This window comes from Taurulus bubalis, assembly GCF_910589615.1.
Source record: "Taurulus bubalis genome assembly, chromosome: 6".
NCBI classification, from domain to species: domain Eukaryota; kingdom Metazoa; phylum Chordata; class Actinopteri; order Perciformes; family Cottidae; genus Taurulus; species Taurulus bubalis.
Window position 1 is genome coordinate 2,729,323 of NC_136594.1, and position 19,264 is coordinate 2,748,586.

At 40.5% G+C, this 19,264-nt stretch overlaps 1 protein-coding gene across 1 annotated transcript in view; it reads left to right on the forward strand.

Annotated features, from left to right (window-relative positions):
* Positions 1-10,160, forward strand: part of LOC306738071 (complement C3-like) — a gene marked incomplete at both ends in the record, with an annotated part of 28,818 nt that extends 18,658 nt beyond the window's left edge. Inside the window, 16 exons of the mRNA XM_079219899.1 lie at positions 17-179; positions 577-684; positions 820-976; positions 1,472-1,635; positions 2,327-2,482; positions 3,317-3,376; positions 3,663-3,753; positions 4,831-4,882; positions 4,999-5,086; positions 5,245-5,334; positions 5,439-5,544; positions 5,780-5,869; positions 5,962-6,045; positions 8,218-8,298; positions 8,953-9,100; positions 10,016-10,160. Coding sequence (XP_079076025.1) covers positions 17-179; positions 577-684; positions 820-976; positions 1,472-1,635; positions 2,327-2,482; positions 3,317-3,376; positions 3,663-3,753; positions 4,831-4,882; positions 4,999-5,086; positions 5,245-5,334; positions 5,439-5,544; positions 5,780-5,869; positions 5,962-6,045; positions 8,218-8,298; positions 8,953-9,100; positions 10,016-10,160 — 1,783 coding nt within the window. The remainder of the gene's footprint in view (positions 1-16; positions 180-576; positions 685-819; positions 977-1,471; positions 1,636-2,326; positions 2,483-3,316; positions 3,377-3,662; positions 3,754-4,830; positions 4,883-4,998; positions 5,087-5,244; positions 5,335-5,438; positions 5,545-5,779; positions 5,870-5,961; positions 6,046-8,217; positions 8,299-8,952; positions 9,101-10,015) is intronic.
* Between the last annotated feature and the right edge of the window lie 9,104 nt (positions 10,161-19,264).

Here is a 19,264-nt window from a genome sequence, read left to right on the forward strand (position 1 = left end):
TTGGCTTGATTGTCAGGATCACGGCGTACGTGGTGAAAGTTTTCTCCATGGCTTACTCCATCATCCCCATCGATGAGCGGCACGTGTGCGACCCTCTGATCTACCTTTTGATGAAGAAACATCAGCGTCACAGGGGCAACTTTGTGGAAAGCAACCCAGTTTACAGCACTACCATGACGGTGAGACTTAAAAAAACACACTATATCTCAGCTAATCCCTTCCTTTCATGTGGTTCTTCATTTTTGTTGACCTTTAAATTCACTTAAATCAATTAATCCACTTTTAAATCACTTAAAAGATGAATTTTAAGCCCAGTTTTGGTTTGACAGCAGATGCCTTTTGTGCAAAAAACTTCTTTCTAGAGCTCGAGAGAAACATTTCGCATTCTGTTTTAATTGCCCAGAATGCAATGCAGCCACACGGACAGTCTTTTAGTTATCTTTTGTAAGACTCTTTGGGGAACTTGGGGAATAAAAACTATTATTCAGAATGAACTGGTTATCTTTTTCCAAAGGTGGACATTGTTCTTTCCAAGTATTCGAGACATTAATACAAACTTCTTGTTTGTGTCTCCAGGGCGGTCTCCGTGGTGACGACCCCGAGACAACCCTGACAGCCTTCGTCCTCATAGCGCTCGCTGAGGCCAAGCAGGCCGGGATCAGCTGCACTGGTCCAAACGTAGAGGTACATTTCACGTCAGTTAACGGGTGTTTTCTGCCTGAAGAGGCTTTTCTTTTTAAAACCTCATTGTCATAACGATCAGGTTTACAATCAGTAGTTGTACTGAATACATGTTTCTACCACATGTGCCTGCTCCAGGTGGTTACTCGTAAGACAGCTGAATACTTGAAGAAAGCGCTGGTGATGACGGGGAGGAGACCGTACACCGTGGCCATCGCCTCGTACGCGCTGGCTCTGCTGGGGAAAGCGCAACCCTACGACCCGACACCATCTTTACTCAGAGCTGCAGCTCCAGGTTCCTCATACACTCAGCCCTGTTTCATTTGTACCTAGAAAAACATCAAGTTACTTATTTCTCTGTCAAATCTGAGGGATTGTTTGAATGTTTTTCAACCTTTGAATGTTGTGAAATTATATCTTGCAGAACAAAGAAGTTTATGGTCTAATGCTGCCTCCATCGATTTATTTCTTTGTGTTATTGTGTGACTTTAGTGAATCCGAACTATGTCTTTAAAACACCAAAGTCACACAAACAAACTAACCGATTGAGGCAGCAGAAGACCAGCAACTCCTTTGGTCTGCTTTTGTCAGATATGTTTTGCTGCTGCTTCCCTCCACAGCAGTACATTGCTTAGCTCCAGTGCTGGTTCCCCTGTCTGTTTCTCCAAACTCCATCTAACACAGAAGAACCTCATACAACCCCTCTTCAAATAATCCTAACTATGCCTTTAAAGCAGACTTATCAGTGCTTATATTTCCCCTTCCTCCTTTACTGTTTCCTCTCCTCCAGGTGGCAGCCACTGGCCCGACACACAGAACACCTTGTTCACCTTGGAGGCGACCGGCTACGCCCTGCTGGCTCTGGTCAGGTTGGGGCACATGGAGGAAGCCGCGGCGCCGTTCAAATGGCTGAACAGCCAGCGGAGAAGAGGAGGCGGCTTCGGCTCCACTCAGGTAACGGCAGGGCGAGTCCGGTGACCGCTCCAGGCTCTGATTAGTGCACTAACTGACAGGTGTTTTATTTAGCCCACCATTTATATCAATGAGGCCCAGCAAAAAAACTGAAATGCCACCATAACAGCAGCAAACTACATCCTACAAAATACCCAACATAGTTGAATCATCCCCTGTCTAAAACAAAAACAACCTAATAAAGGTCCACTTACTACTTTCTGACTTTTCAACTGCATCTTACAAGTTTAGCACTGACTTCAGAGTTAAGTCAATGTTTTGATGCTGTCATCAAAATCTAGGGTTTGTGATCTTTTTTTTAACAGCAATGTATCTTACAGTTGAAGCCAAAATAGTTCACCCAAGATGAATCTTTTCAAAATAATTTGGCTAAATTCAATAAACAACATAACTGAAAAATATGAATCAGGTCAAATCCACAATTGCCATAAAGCAGAGCTTTGCCCCATTGCCCGCAATGTACAAAACGTATTAATGGAACAGCTTCCCTGGTCCAAACTGTGAAGCAATGTATCTAATAGTTGACACATTTCTTGAGGGCCTTGAATGTTTCCTTCACATTTTCTCTCCACAATAATCTGACATTTTGTCAGATTGTATCTAAAAGTAAACATCTTGAATTAAATAAAATGTGCTTCAATCTTTCTTATCGGTGCTCTGCTTCCCTCCTCAGTCCACCATGGTGGTGCTTCAGGCGCTGTCAGAGTACTTAATAAACAAACCTCCTCCTGATGACCTCAGTCTGAATGTGGATGTCAGGATGACCGGACGCAGCGACATCCGCTACCATTTCAACCCCGAGACCGCCTACGTGGCTCGGTCCTCCAGGGTGAGGGAAGTGAAACTAGAAGTAAAAAACAGGGTGTATGTAAAATCATCAGTCAGAGACACTGGGAGTGTATCATGATGTTTTTCACTTGACGTTCAGAACCTTCATAACATAAATCAGTGAGTTTGGAGGATGTTTCTGCAGGAAGTGTATTTTTATTGTATTTTACCCATAAAGATAGAATCAGAGTAGATCGGACATGGAATTGTTTGTTGTGGTCATTTGACGAGTACAAATTGGAGACCGTGTGTAAAAAGTGGACGTAGTTCCTGTGACGTAACCAATTGGTTTGTGGGCTGCCATTTTGAAGCCTTCCCTTCCGGTGTTTTGGTAGTAGCCATGTTGGTTTTTGCAACCAAAGGTGACAGGAGAGGGTGGAGCTAAGAACAACTAAATTACATTGTATGTGCCAATGCAGTTAACTTTCATGAAGTGAAAACACCGTTTGAAAGGGTTAAAGTTGTAAGACTAAAACACGGACAACTCCATTGTAGCAACCTGTCAATCACAAGGAAGACCCGCCCTAAAGCATCCCCTGCTTTATGGTCTATTTGAATCTAAATGACCATAGTTTACTAAATGAACATCATGCTGTATTGAAGACTTGAAACTAGAGATTGAGACCATAAACAAAACCAAGATGCTGACGCTGTTGTTTTACACGTCCCGCCGGCTACAACGGTCGCAATGGCAATGGTACAAATAAAAATAAAAATGGCCGTCACTCTGACCATCCTGCTACATTGACCTGAATTTGAGCTCAAGTTCTACTCCTAATCTTTTTCTATGATCTTACCACAACATGACTTCTTCTCTGGTGCTTTTGCTCCGCAGTTGCCTGCTAATGTTGATTTGGAAGTGGAGGCTCGAGGGAACGGTCAGGGAATACTGGAGGTACTATAACACTTTTAGTGCAGCAACAAAAAAACTTCAGTTTTTCACAAATATAAATATAAACACATGCATGAATGGAATGATAGGATCACATGTCTGACTTTGCCACTGAAGATTGGTATCATTCAAGATGGTGAAACACATTTAAAACATACACAGAAATACAGCAGGAAGTTGTTGTAAGTGGTTTATGGAGTGCAAGGTTTTTATTTTGACTAAATTGTTTCTTGTCTCTCTTCTTTTTTGGATGTGGTGTCACTTCCTGTTACTTGAACTTTGACCCAAGGTTGTGACCTATTACAACCAGCTGCATGAGGTGGATGAGAAAATGCCCTGCAAGGACTTTGAGCTCAACGTCACTATTGAAGAATCCAGCGGTAACTCAAGTTCTAATGCCGTCTTCACACCAAAAGAGTTGCGAAATATTCGTAGATTACATGTTAAGTCAATGCACAGACGCGAATGGTTGCGCAAAAGCGAATTTTTCGCCGGGCAGCGCGATAGAGGCGAAAAGGCGTCGCAAATCCGCCTTTTTGCTGGCGTTGAAATATTTCAACTCTAGCGAATAATTTGCCCAACGTGGAGTTGCGAAAGCCAATCGCCGTTGAGAAGCTCCACGGCATCACCACCGTCCTTCCGCTACTGAATCAAACTTCTGGTCCGCTGAAGGAGCGCTGGAAGCGGCTTTATTCAGACACTCGTCCTGGAGGAGTCGGCGCTGTGTGCGGCTACGGATAATATTATGAACCCCGACACAGGGGCGTTTGATGTCCCCACTTCCTCAACAACTATAAAGCAGAACTAGTGGTTATTTCAATGGTGAATGGCGGAAATAGTAAATGTTTTCACAGACCCCGCCCCCTTTCCACAGCGAATGGTTCCGAAAAAGTGAATTAACCACATCAAGTCGAGCGAGTAAACTCAGGAGAAAATTCGCAACTCTTTTGGTGTGAACACGGCATTACACTATCTTATAATATATGAATGATGTATCTCTGGACTCTTCCAATTCCTTTATATATTGGAAACAAACAGCATCAAACATGTTGTAATTAAAACATGACATAACACAGTAAAAAGCTTAAAACATCTACCATGACATAAAGATAACATAGCCTAAAATGTTTGACCTTTTATTGATATTTATAATGTTTAATGATTCAATGCCACTATCACAAATAATTTAAAGCTTAATATTTAAAATATTTCCAAATAAATGAAGTAAACATTATTCATGAAGCACTTTTTATAACAATGGTTAAATATATATAAAGAGGCAGAAGAAAACAATCTTCAATTACTTTCTATGAATTATGATATCACCATTAGTCAAATATATTATCGTACTGTTGCACAACTAAATATAATATATTACGATATATATATTTAATGCCAAAGCAAACGCAACCGAACCTCAGAACATTAAGAAATGCTTTGTTTCTGTCCCATAACAGAAACGCCCCCAGCTGATGTAGTAAAATCCTACCAGTTTACCATCAAAGTGAGGTGAGTTATTGCCTTCATCCTTTTTCACTTTTATAAAAAAATGTAGCCTATCTTGCAGTTTTTAAATAAAAAGCTGAAGTATGTTTTCTCAGTACTGGTCTCTTCCCTCCCCACAGGGCTTTAGGACCCAGAGATGTCCGCATGGTGGTTCTGGACATCAGTCTGCCCACCGGCTTCACCCCAGTCAACTCCGACCTGGAGATGGTAATTGGCCTCTGCATATGAGAAAAGACCTGATTTATCTGTGTGTTTGTTTCCTTCCCTTATAGAATAGAAGCCCACATCCCAATTGCTCCCTCTCAGATTAATGAAAGGTTTTCTACATCGTAACTGATTCTGTGTTTATGTGTGTGTTTGTCCAGCTGTTGAACTCAGTGGACAGTTACATCAGTAACTTCCAGATTGTTGATAACCTGAGTGACAGAGGCTCTCTGATCGTCCACCTGTTCAAGGTAAAACATTGACAGTAAAACCCAGCGCTTGTTACTCCTGTCTGTAATGTTTGTTCCTCTTCACGGTTGCTGGAATAAATTGTCCTCCCCTGTCCTCCTCCCAGGTGTCTCACGTAGAGCCAGAGATCCTGATCTTCAGGCTGCAGCAGAACTTCAAAGTCGGCCTCCTCCAGCCGTCCTCGGTCACCGTCTATGAGTATTACAACCCAGGTAGGACAAACACAGTGTGACCACCACATGTAAGACATAGCTCACTGACAAAACATCAGAGAAAAACCCTGCCTGAGACTAAATACATGGCAGGTTCGGTCCTTCCCGCACACGTACAGTTTGTTTACTGTAATAATAATTCTTAAAAACTTTTAGTGACAGGTGTTGCATACCTGCTTTTTCTCTCTCTCTCTCTCTCTCTCTCTCTCTCTCTCTCTCTCTCTCTCTCTCACAGATCACCGATGCAGTCACACCTACTCTCCCAAGGAGGACAAAGAGGAGCTCACTCAGATCTGCAGGGACCACGTCTGCCGCTGCACGCAGGGTAAAAGCGCACACGTGTCAGCAACAAGGCAATAGTCCACATGTTTGTATTTCTGGTTATTATTTTGGGTTGTATTCGTTCACGCTCTCCAGGTGACTGCTGTGTCTCCAGAAGCGACAGTGAAAACGTCCCCGACAAAGAAAGAGAGACGTTTGCATGCAGGAGTTTACACCACGGTACGATACACAAGTCTCATATTCTTCATTGAGTTATTTTCCAGTCAAATACCATAACAATATTCCAGTATGAGTGGACAAAACATCCCCAATGTTTTTAAATAAAATGACCATTTAAGCTCCATTGTCATGCTATATATATGCTGAATGCAGTGGCGGGCCGTGCATTTTCTACCTGTGCCTTCAGCGCCATCTCTACTACAACTGAACAACCTAATCACCTCATGATGCTACATGAGGTGATTACCACACAGCTACAGATTACTTGTTATTTTTTTATTATATTTATTATTTGTTTCGTGTAAACACCTCATATTTGCATAACATTGCAACATTTGACAAGTGAAATAAAATGTTACATGAAGCGCAACACCTACAAATACACTGCAGAGTGACATAAACACAATACATGACATAAACAATACATAAACACACGCATGACGGGATGCTGCGTCATTAATGGATAATGCATGTAGTCCACATCAGCGTAATTAACACAACGACAAGAACAAATTCACTAGAACCGGTCATATTTATTTATAACAAAACATGACAAAACAATCCTACAAAACTGCGGCACTAAAACACCGCACACAAAGGAAAGTACCGTAAAATGCGGGTTATACAGTGCACCCTTTTATACGCCTCTGGCACCACCTCCACATCGGTAGCTCGCGAGCTAACAGCGATCTAGCGCTGGCCTGTAGCGCAGACCTGCTTTCCATTGCGCCTCCTCGGGTGGCCAAGCAGGGTGAGATGCGCTGCTTCTTCTTCTTCTTTAAGTTTGAAAGGCGGGTCGCAACCTACTTGACTAGGTGAATACCACCACCTACTGTACCGGAGTGTGCATATTCAGGGTGCTGCTGCTGAGTTTATCCTTGTCTCTGCAACTGCTGCTAAATTTAGAATCGGAAAAATCCACAAATCAGCCGCTTATAACCCACATTTTACGGTTGCTCCACATAGTTCCCCTTATTTGTAGACTCTTTACGTTCGTCGTGTACCCTGAATGAGAGCTTCTGTTTACCCAAAACGATAACAAAATCTAGCTGTCTTTTCAGTATTTCCCTATTCTTCTTAACTTTTTCAAACTGCAAACTTGTTTGTTGATCGGAAAATTCACTCGGATCTCTGCAAACCAAGAGCACAGTGGCTTGCAAGTGTGCTGCCGTTCTTCGGTGTCGTGTTGCAGCCACGGCCACTGATCAAACACAGCGCATTTGAATGGTGACGTACTTCCAGGCCAGTTCGGTGGCCCTGGCACGTCAAAGAACACGGCCAGTTTGTCAAACTGAAGATCTGATTGGTTGAAGTCTATGACAATCGACGATAACGTCCCCATGTACTTTAATCTAGAAGGCCAGCTTGAAGGCCTCGGGCGAGAGTTCTTCCATAGAGACATAGAGGTGTAATCTGATTGGATATGAGCTCTCCTTAAAAAAAAGCTGCAGTTGAAGCAGAGGAACAGAGGAAGACAGGAGCTGTGCAATGAGACAATAAGCTAATAGGGAAAAATAATTGTAATACATGTAGTGTATTTGTGAAAAACAATTCAATTATAAAATAGCTATAACTTTGTGATTCTGTTTAGGCCAGCGGAGAAGGCTTAGCTGGCCCTGACGGCCACCACTGGCTGAATGTACTCCATCTTAGTTACCAATATTCACTCATCATAAACTTATTGCGATCAATAACAACGGTTCCACACATATTGGGCTCCTAGTTTGTAGCCTGTGGTTCTATTTGAAAGGTTTAACATTCTTGTGTATGAACGTGTATTTATATGTTTGTGTGTAAATATATATATATATATATATATATATATATATATATATATATATATATATATATATATATATATATGTATATATATATATATATATATATATATATATTTCAAAATCTTTGCTATGAAATTAAACTGTTATTTGGAAACATAAATTTGGGGATAACATGAAATTTATTAAATGCAATTCATATGGAACAACATTCAGAGAAAGGGATCGTTAGCAATTAACAATATTTAAACAAATGTGCCTATTAGGATGAGTTATTTATTGTGGAGAAGAGTAAGAAAAGTCAGGGGCAAAAATAATCAGGATGAATCCTCTCTGGACTGTGAACATGACCAACACGTGTCATGGCACTGACATCGGTTTTGTTGTGCTTCAGTTTTCCAGGTGAAGGTGCTGAATGTCAGCCAGAGTTACTACGACAAATATGAGATGGAGATCACACAAGTTATCAAACTGGGTGAGTCAAAGCAATGGCTTGTGTCTTTTATGATCAGCTCTTTTTTTAAATAGAGGATTGTTAATTAATTTAAAAACCAACGAGTAGGAGACTCATAAAGTCACCTTCCTAAAATAATGGCCCAAGTAATTTTTTCAGGTTTTTCAGAAAACACAAGCAACTTGACCAAATGTAATAATACCGGTCAAATTATGTTATGATTACTAATATTATGTTTGAGTGAGATTTTCATTGACAAAAATGCTAACTAAATTGCTAGCTTAAATGCTAGCTTCAAAATGCCATCTTGAAAAGCTTGTAAAATTGCCTAAGTCACATTGTCTTTTGACACTTTTGACATAAGCCGTTATACTACAGGGGTAGGATCGCATGATCTGTTCAACTGAGGATGTAGGCGATTTTACCAGAGGTGGCCAGTATCATGAGGAGATGATTTAGGCAAGAAAATCATTTTTGCCAAAAATGTTGCCACCTTTTAGGAAGGTGACGATAAGTAAAATACTTAAGGCCTCATGATCAAGAACAAATAACTTTGTAACAGCCCAGGATCTTATCAAAATAACAGATGTCTCTGTATTCACATTTGATGGATTTGAAGTTCTTTTATTGACTTATTCAATATAATGCAGCTATATATGTTTTCTGAATCTGAAGGCGTGGAGGCAGGAGTTGAAGTGGGCCAGAGGAGGTTTTTCATGTCTCACGCAGGCTGCAGAGATGGACTGGTCCTGCAGCAGGGCTCCCAGTACCTCATCATCGGCCCCAAAGAGGACCAGTGGAACATTGACGCTGACACCAACAGGTAAGAAGAGCAAGAACCGAACGAATATACTTGTTACGATACTTCCAGTACAACAGACAGTTTGAGGTTCTGTCTATAGAAAATGTGTCTATAATATTTAAAGTAATCACATTTCATTACAACTGTGAATTTAGGTCATTGTAGATTCTTACAAATATCTATGAATCATAGAGGAAGGAAAAAGAAAATTGTTAAAAATAGTTTTTTTCAAGGAACCCCATCGCCTCACTTTACAAGGTTGGCTTAAACGCTGCCGTTAAACTCTGCCGTTAAACTCTGCCGTTAAACTCTGCGATAACGTGAGCCATTGAGTGCTTTATTTCTTACTTTCATAAAATAACCCAGAATTTATAATCTTAAGAGACTACATATGTATTTTTCCTCGTATGAATTGTTTGAGTTCTGTTCTCTGAATATAACCCTAACCCCCGGCTCCATAATTATTAGAATGTTCTAATAAGCAGTCTGATAATGTATATAAACTACTAAAGTAGAGAAAGTGGGATTTTTGCAGTAAACTGTTGGCTGTTTACAAGAACAAGACACGACACCAGTATATCAATCAAAGTCATCAAAATGAATTTACTGGTCACTGTACTGGACAGACATGTTTGTTTCACAAACTGAGGTTTGATTTTCCTCGTCAAAAGAAAGATCCCAGCTGATAATCAATCAAGTTTTTATTTATTTATTATCATATGCACAACAATTAATGAGAGGAAATGAAAGTGTGAGATCTCAACCTTGAGCTCCGTTTAAACTCATACAATATAAGTTAAAATACAACAAATAATTGTGAAATATAAGAAATTCATGGTAGACAGGTATACAGGAGGAACGTATATTTGACTTCTTAAACAAGAAAATTCAACTGACATAGTCTAAACTCTTCTCTTTTCCCTCCCTGTCTACCAGATTCATGTACATGTTAGGAAAGGACTCCTGGGTGGAGCGCTGGCCTTCACCAGAAGAGTGCTCCAGCAGTCCCAGCCTGCAAGCTAAATGCAAGAGCCTGCAAGATGCCGCATCTGAACTGTCCGTCAACGGCTGCCGGCTGTAGAGGTGTCTCAGCTGCAACTGCGCACCAATCTCATTTGCAATGACAACGTTTTTTCTTTTTCTTGCAACAATGTAAAAATGACTGAACGCATAAAGATACAATGATAATGTTTGGGCCACACAGCCTGTGCAATCAGGAAGTTATTTGTGTTCCGCTTTGGGAGTTAAAAGAACTGAAAGTGGAGCCAGATATATCAACATACTCATAAGGTTTCTCTCTACTGTAATGACATGAGAGGGAGGAAGTACCACTGGCATACTTTGATTATCAACCGCAAGTTATTATCAACCGCACAAGATATGTCTTTAGGTTAAACATGAGATTAATAGTCAACAATCGAGCGTTAAGTATTACAACTACACATAAAATAAGGATTTTCTACAACAAGTGGTGTTTGCTGTCGGATCTAAGAGCCAATCAGCTCTCTGATTCCCATCATGCACTGGGCCACGCAGTCCGTGGAGAGCTACTGCGGCGCCTGGCTTTAAAACCTGCGGCCGCCTCGCTCTCGTGAGATTATTGTTGACCACGTGTGCACGCTGTCAGAGCAAGACGGGATCAAGTCGGAATAAACATTTATCTAAATAAATAAATGTTTTCCTTCACTTTAACACATGAAGCATAGACTTCTATACAACCAGAGGAGTCGACCCCCGTCTCACACGCTTCGCTGAGCGATTCCAGTCCGGCCCTAATGAAATCGTCATCCCAATCCGCATATATGTCTATAGAGGTAAATATAACGCAATAATTAAACGAGAATGCAGCTTTAAGACACTTAGATTGGCTTTGCTCAACAGAACCAGGGCCACTCATGTAGCATGCAACTGGAACTAGAAAGCTAGCTGGCTAACAAGCCAGCCGCTAAATGATTCAAAGTCAACAACCGAATGCTTCATCCACGCTCTCTCGTCAGGATGCACATTAAAATCACAAGATGAGCGACAACTCTGTTCAACTCATTTTCTGTAACCAGTGTAGCATGAAAGCACGGTGTTATTAGCTAGCTAGTAGCTAAATGAGTCACATTTAACAGCTTTATATACACACACACACACACACACACACTTCCATCTTTATATACAGTCTACGCTCTTCACAGCACAGGAGATATGTGTAACTCAAAGCACAGAAGCACTATAGTGAAGACACGCTCGGGGTTTGTGTAATAATGCCTTATTATGTAAGTACGTACGTCCCAGCTGACATTTAAGGCAGGGTTCACCTGGACAGGTGTCCAGTTTATCTCAGGGCTCATATAAAGACACACAACCATTCACACCTACGAGACATTTAGGGTCCAGTTGCCTGCCGTCAACCCTGCATTGTGTCTTTTACACCCCCGCCTGGTTTGTAGATAACATTTAGAACTATTTGCATTCATGTCACCGTTTGCATTGTAAAGGAGTTCTGGTGGCAGTTAAAAGGCTTTTGCTCCCCTCTTTTATTCTTTTATTTCACACCGCTATCATGAATGCTTTCCATTAAAATTAATCTCTCAGACTTATTCTTCACACACACCAAACCATATCTGATGCACACAACAACCACCTCCACACATGGCTGCACCACTGTCCTCACACACACACACACACACACACACACACACACATACACACGCACACACACATCTCTATACATTTTGCCTGTCTTACGGTCCTATATGTGTTCATGTACTTGTCTACACTTGTTTTCTACACAATAAAACATTTTATTGAGAAGAAATTGGCTCCAATAATCAACCAACTGTCTGTGGGCTTCCACTATTTGTTTTGTTGTTTGGTGTCGTTTGAATCTTTTGCTTCTGGACGCATCATATTTTGACATATTGACTTTCCGGGAGCCTCTGAAAGTTCCTTGTGGCACAGAAGCAAAGAGATGACATGTTGTTGTGGAGGTTGTTTTATAGATATCTCCAGAAATGGATTGCAATAAATGGTCCTCTGATCTTCTGTCTATCACTTGTCTCCTCATCCCTCCTTTACCACTTGTCTCCTCATCCCTCCTTTACCACTTGTCTCCTCATCCCTCCTTTACCACTTGTCTCCTCATCCCTCCTTTACCACTTGTCTCCTCATCCCTCCTTTAACACTTGTCTCCTCATCCCTCCTATATCACTTGTCTCCTCGTCCCTCCTTTACCACTTGTCTCCTCATCCCTCCTTTACCACTTGTCTCCTCATCCCTCCTTTACCACTTGTCTCCTCATCCCTCCTTTACCACTTGTCTCCTCATCCCTCCTTTACCACTTGTCTCCTCATCCCTCCTTTAACACTTGTCTCCTCATCCCTCCTATATCACTTGTCTCCTCGTCCCTCCTTTACCACTTGTCTCCTCATCCCTCCTTTACCACTTGTCTCCTCATCCCTCCTTTACAGCCTCGGTGTGGACGCCAGCAGAGCGTTGAGGAGCGTGAGGGTTAAAGTTTCCAGTCACAAGAATAACAAACATGAGGTTTTCTGCAACGGAATGTTTCTTAGTACCTCTACTAGTACTAGTACTACTACTACTAATACTACTACTACTACTACTACTACTACAAGCCTAGTACTCATGATCACTGCACTGTGTACCTGGAGGTGCACATGCCGGATCAAAGCTTGCCATCAGGTGTAAATATGGTGCATTGAGAAAGCAGTGAGCTGTGAGTGAACTATGATCATAACTCGATGACATCATACGTGTTCCTGCTGGACGCCAGCTCGGTGAACACGTGTGATCACAGAGGCTCGTGAGGAGTGGCGTGATGAGATCGTGACATTTGAATGGACGTTAGGATAAAGAAACGGAACATTTCTCTAACTGCCATAAAGTCATAAAAAGCGTGTTAAATATTAAAATAGTGAGCAGCGAGGACACGAAGGTTCAACAGACAGATATGAAACATAACGTACCAGAGAATCCACACGTCCTGGAGGCTGTGAGGGGAAGATGAGGGGAAGATGAGGGGAAGCATCCAGAATGAGAGATGAGATACACACACAAACACACACACATACACCTACACATATACACATACACCTACACACACACACACACATGTACACACACACAAACACACATACACGCACACATATACAAACACACAAACACCTACACGCACACACATACACACACACACACTTACACGCACACATATACACACACACAAACACCTACACGCACACATACACACACACATACACTTACACGCACACATATACACACACACAAACACCTACACGCACACATACACAAACACACATACACCTACACGCACACATATACACACACAAACACACATACACGCACACATATACACACACACACAAACACACATACACCTACACACACACATATACACACACACAAACACACATGCACGCACACACACATATACACCTACACGCACACATATACACACACAAACACACATACACGCACACATATACACACACACACAAACACACATACACCTACACACACATATACACACACACAAACACACATGCACGCACACACACATATACACCTACACGCACACATATACACACACACAAACACACATGCACGCACACATACATATACACCTACAAGCACACGTATACACACACACACACACACACCTACACACACACACACCAAAAAGAACTCATCATTGCATCAGCGTGGACCTCAGTAGCCAATGGGGTTGTGTTGGGAACCTTCATGAGCTGATTGGTGGCTGGACGGCCAACAGGACAGAGGAACACATTTAAAAAGGCAGCAGTTCCACCAGGAGGGCAGTCACTGGAAGAGATGGGTGCCATGACGGGTCTTCTCCTTCTGCTGTGGGCCGGTGAGTGATCACCTGCTGCTGGCTTTAACCCTTCATGTGCCTTCAGATGGACTGTACTAGTCTGTAGTACTTGTGTTCCATAGGACTTCAGCCACAGCTCACATGTGTGTTCATACCTTTCTAGACTTGTTCTCTACAACAACCTGTTCTGACTGAGAGTCACCTGCTGGAGGACTTTGTGTTTCAGGTGTCACGGTGGGCTCGGTGCTGGATCTGCAGAAGAGGATCATCGGAGGTAGAGATTGTCCCAGTACGGAGCGTCAGTACCATGTGATTTTGATAGGTGACCATGGTCCCGGAGAGGGTGGCCTCTGTGGAGGCACTCTGATCAATAATCAGTGGATTCTGACTGCAGCTCACTGCTGGAAGCGGGAGGCGGGATGGTGAGGAAGTGACAACTTTACTTTAAAACTAGTCTCCACAGGTTCCTCCTTCAGTCTGAAAGCAGCAGTCAGCAGTGATCTGATTGATTAGCGTGGCATTCCCATTGTGAAGATATCATTGATGAGGTTCATGTTCACTAACTAATATTTCACCACGATGCATCTCCAGTAACTCAGTGAAGTTTCTCTGTCTTTCACTCGTTTGTAGGACTATGAAAGCATATGTAGGTCGATCCCCAGAAGCAAGAGAAGTGGAAATCACAGAACACAAGATGTATGAGGACAACCACGGGGAACATGACATCATTCTGCTGAAGCTACGTGACGTTATAACGGACATCACACCTGTTCTTCCTCCTAAGTGTGATAGCAGTCCTATTAAAACGTGAGTTGTGATCTTTGCTCCTTTAATAAGTGTGACAGTTCAACTAATGATGACTGTTCTGTTATGAAACAGTATAGTTTTAATATTGTCAGTCACATTCATATTATTACTATAACCACTAATGCTTTCATAATCATCATTTTTTATGATATCCCCATTTATTTCTATCATCATTCTGCTATTATTGGATCTTCTACTGCCATTACTTCTCTCTGATGAATCATTTCTGTCATATTCATTGAATGTGTTGTAATGATATTATTCTATTATTAATGCTGGTGTTACTATTAACATATTAACATAATAGGAAATAATAGGAAAACACATGAAGAAGTGTGGCGTCTACTGCCATAAGACGTCGCAATATATTTATATAAACGCCGAAATTACCAGTAGTGAGACGTGTTGTTGAGGTTATAGAGGAGTCGGTGTGTTTGTGTGTCTGTGTGCGTGTGTCTGTTTGTGTGTGTGTGTGTGTGTGTGTGTGTGTGTGTGTGTGTGTGTGTGTGTGTGTGTGTGTGTGTGTGTGTGTGTGTGTGTGCGCATGCGTGTGTTTTTCTCTGTGTGTGTGTGTCTCTCTGTGTCTGTCAAACTGCACTAATGAGAACACCTGTGTGTCTGTGTGACTTGATCAGAGGTTGCCATAGTGATGACTTCAAAGAGACTACGGTTCCGTAGAGATTAACATGGAGTTCCTGCTCATATCAAACTATCTAAAAACTGAGACTCTAAAAGCTCCTCTTGCTTCAATATCACATATTGAGAGGAAGCATGACTTGATGAACAGATCCTGTGACTGGTGGGTCTGTCGTGTACAACGTGCGTCTCTAAGAGCGCCACCAATGTTGAAGTCAGAAAAGGTCGGAAAAAAAGCACAAAACGAAAACGTTGACAGATGAAAAAGTATCTAAAATTATAAAATAATATTTGAAGGTTTTGTCAACATTTGATTTGAATCGTTAAAAATATGAAAAGATGTAACCATCGTGTCCTTAAGTAGCTGAATATTTTAATAGCTGAACGTTTTCGGTAGCTGAATATATGAAGGAGTTTTAGAGGTCCAAAATACACACGGAAGAAATAAAAGTTGATTCAAGAATTGCAGAACAATAGTTATTAGTTCTAGAACTATTGTTCTGCCGCAGGAGAACATAAAGCGTGCTTGCCAGCACGGCTCTATGAGCCACACCTAAGTAAAATACTTTAAAGTAAAACGTCAAAATCATGACCTGAATCCATCATCAACACTAAATACATATACACATCAGTGTTCAGATGAATAAAAGTAGTTTGTGGGTTTATTTACTCTTTCAATGTAAAGTTGTTGTTTTTATGAATTAGAAAGCTGCTAAAAAATAAGTGTGTTGTCTTTCAGAGATGCTGTAGTTAAGATTGCAGGTCATGCATCCACATATCGAAGCCCTACCAATGAAAGAGGTGAGAGGAGTCTTGTTTATTTCATTCTAACGATTGTCTATGTTTATGACTTTTGCTCATGTGTGTTTCCACTGCTGACTCATATTTCCATAAAGCCTCTGACCTGTGGGTCATTGATGTTCTGGTCAACATGAATGTGTAAGAGACTGAATGTCTCAGTGATGAAGCTAGAACATGCTGGCATCAGGTGGAAGTAGACGACCTGATGAATCCACTGGGACCAACCAGGAGGCACGTTTATTAAAGAAAGTATTGCTATGAATAGTTGTGTTTATTTGTTGCTGGAAGGATTTCCTGTCAACTAGTTGAGTAGATGATGATGAAAGTTGTTGTTTTTGTAATGAAGAAAGACTGTTTTTCTATTCTCATCTAGTAAAAGGTTCATCACTGATACTCCAGTGTGCAGCCACCAACATTGTCGACTGTGATCTGCTCAAAAAGTGTTTGGAGACGAACAACCCAGAGCAATGGAAGTTCTATGAATACCAACACTGGTTCTGTGGCAAAAGAGACGACGTGGATGTCTCTCCAGTGAGTTGACATGGCTTTTAACTTTGATATCTTTTCTGCACATCATTACAAGTTTTACTAGTTGACTATATATAATGAGTATTTCAATAACTGATACAAAAGTCTGCATTAAACAGTATTTACTTCTCTCTCACAGGGCGACTCTGGTGGAGGAGTGCTGTTCAAAGAAAAGCTTTATGGTATCAATGTATTCACTGGTGATGGTGGCCGTGCCTGTGTTCAAGCAGTTGGATTCATGGACATCTGTCATAAAGAGTACGCGGATTGGATCCGTGAGACTACCGCTACTCCCAGTAACAAACAGGGATGGGAAGGCTGAGCTCTACTGGGAAATGTTCTGTCATTAACAAGCATGAAGAAAATTGTTGAGTTACTCTAAATTTGCAAATTTTGATTTTAACTTGTAAATCCAACAGATTCAATTATTTTAGTCATTGTATTGAATAACAACAAAGCGCCAAATATAATAGTCTGCTATTTAACAATATTGATAACAATTATAATAAATATGACTTATTGTACAATGTTGTCAGTTTAAATAAAATGAAGATTACTCACAATTTCAGTTTGTTGTTGTTTTTGTTTTCAGTGTCAGAAAAAATAACATGAACAGTTTTCTGTGACATTTACAGCTCCACTAATCAATATCTATAAACCTAGAATATGATATATGTTTGGCCATGTGGGGGCAGCGTGTTCTTATAATAACATTTATTATAGCTGCTTTACTTACTTCCTTATTATTTGTGAGTAAAGGGCAGGAGAAGGGTTATGCTTTTGTTTTAGTTTTTTTATTAGATTTGATTTAATTTTGTTTCTGGCTAACACAAAGACTAGGGGTTAAACAAACTAAAAACGTGTTAGTTGGTGAGCTGTAGAATCTGCATGATTAGCATTAGCAGTGACTTCCAGGTCATGTCTGTATGATATGTGCTGATCACAGTTATCACTGACTTACATCTCATCTGTTAGAATAAACATAACAGCGTCTTGATGACGCTCCTAAAGTTGAGGAAGTGAAGACTTGCAGTAGAAGTAGGACTCATGAGCTCTGGGTAGAGTTGTGTGTCCGTCTGGACGTTTGCATTGAGACTTGAATCTATTCAGTCAAACAGAAACTTTCACCCAGCAGACCGTTGTTCTAGTTATTTAGTTGCACGTGAAACAAGAAGTCCACTTTGATTCATTTGTCACATATCTTGCGTTTTCAAGTAAATCCTCTCTTATTTTAACTCAAACAAATCTGTTCCTGATATCTAACAAAGTGATTTTGTTTCCTAACGCTTTAAGCCCCGAATGAACCTATATAGGTCTTTTTTAAGAACATTTAATTAAACTGTGTAAAACATTACAATAATCATGAACAAATATATTGATGCTACACATCAGATTAAACAAGAGAACCTGGGCTACAATAATTAGTCAGCCATTTCAACACAACTCAAACACCAACTAAAATAATTATTAAAATAAAATAGTTATAATTTTGTCATGAGTCAGCCCACTCTGCATGTTTCCGGAACTAGCAGCCCGTAGCTTGGTGCTATCAGAAGAAACCAAATGGCAAAAAGCAAGACAATTCCACACAGATTCCAAATATATTCACCAAAGCATCACCGAGATATGAACCAAAGAACACAGCAACATACATTGCTGAGTCAGCAAATTTTAAAACAGCAAATAAAAATAAAAATGCATTTCCCTCAGTAAATCCCCACTAATAGAAGTTTATTTAACACCATAAGTCATATACAAGTGAAATATAAGGTTTGCTATATGAAAAAATTCAAATGTCACAGATGCACGAAAATATGCGCAAATGTGCCCAAATGCAAATTTTGGAAACCTCGCCTGAATTCTCTCTGTACTTTACCCAACCTGACTTTGTTCTGCTTCACTTTTTCAAGTGAAAACATTGCAGAGAGACTGTTCACATATAAATTTTCCCACTAATAATATCTAAAATATTTTGCACGTGATTTACAGTAATTGTATTAAAAAATTACAAAAGTCCAAATCTGATACTTTTAACAATTCTGATAACTATGATAATCACCATGACTCTTCTTGTACATTGTTGTCCGTCTGAATAAAATGAAGATGACTCACAATCGATATTTCACAGTTTGTTGCTGTTTTCAGTTTTCAATGTTTTCTGCACAATTAAAAAGCTCCACTGTTCAATTTATTCTAAACCTGCAATAACTGTTGTTTTTTTGGCCACTTTGAGGCAGTGGAAATAATTCATGAACAAAACACAGACACATCATCACCTTTTAAGTTGTTATGGTGAACTGTTAGTTCTTCATTCATTCTCTGGTTACAGAGCAACATTAGAGTCAAACACCAGGCTGAAGTTAGTTTAACAATCACGAGCTGACACTCTTGTTTGACCTAATATGGTCTGCACTGCCTTTGTTTAGAATCCAGCATTTATCAGCTGACTAGAATCAACGACTGAACAGGATCATTTTATGCCAATTCAAATATTTTCGGGTATTTCATTCACTCACTGGATTATTCAAACCTACATAATCATTTGGTCATTTTAT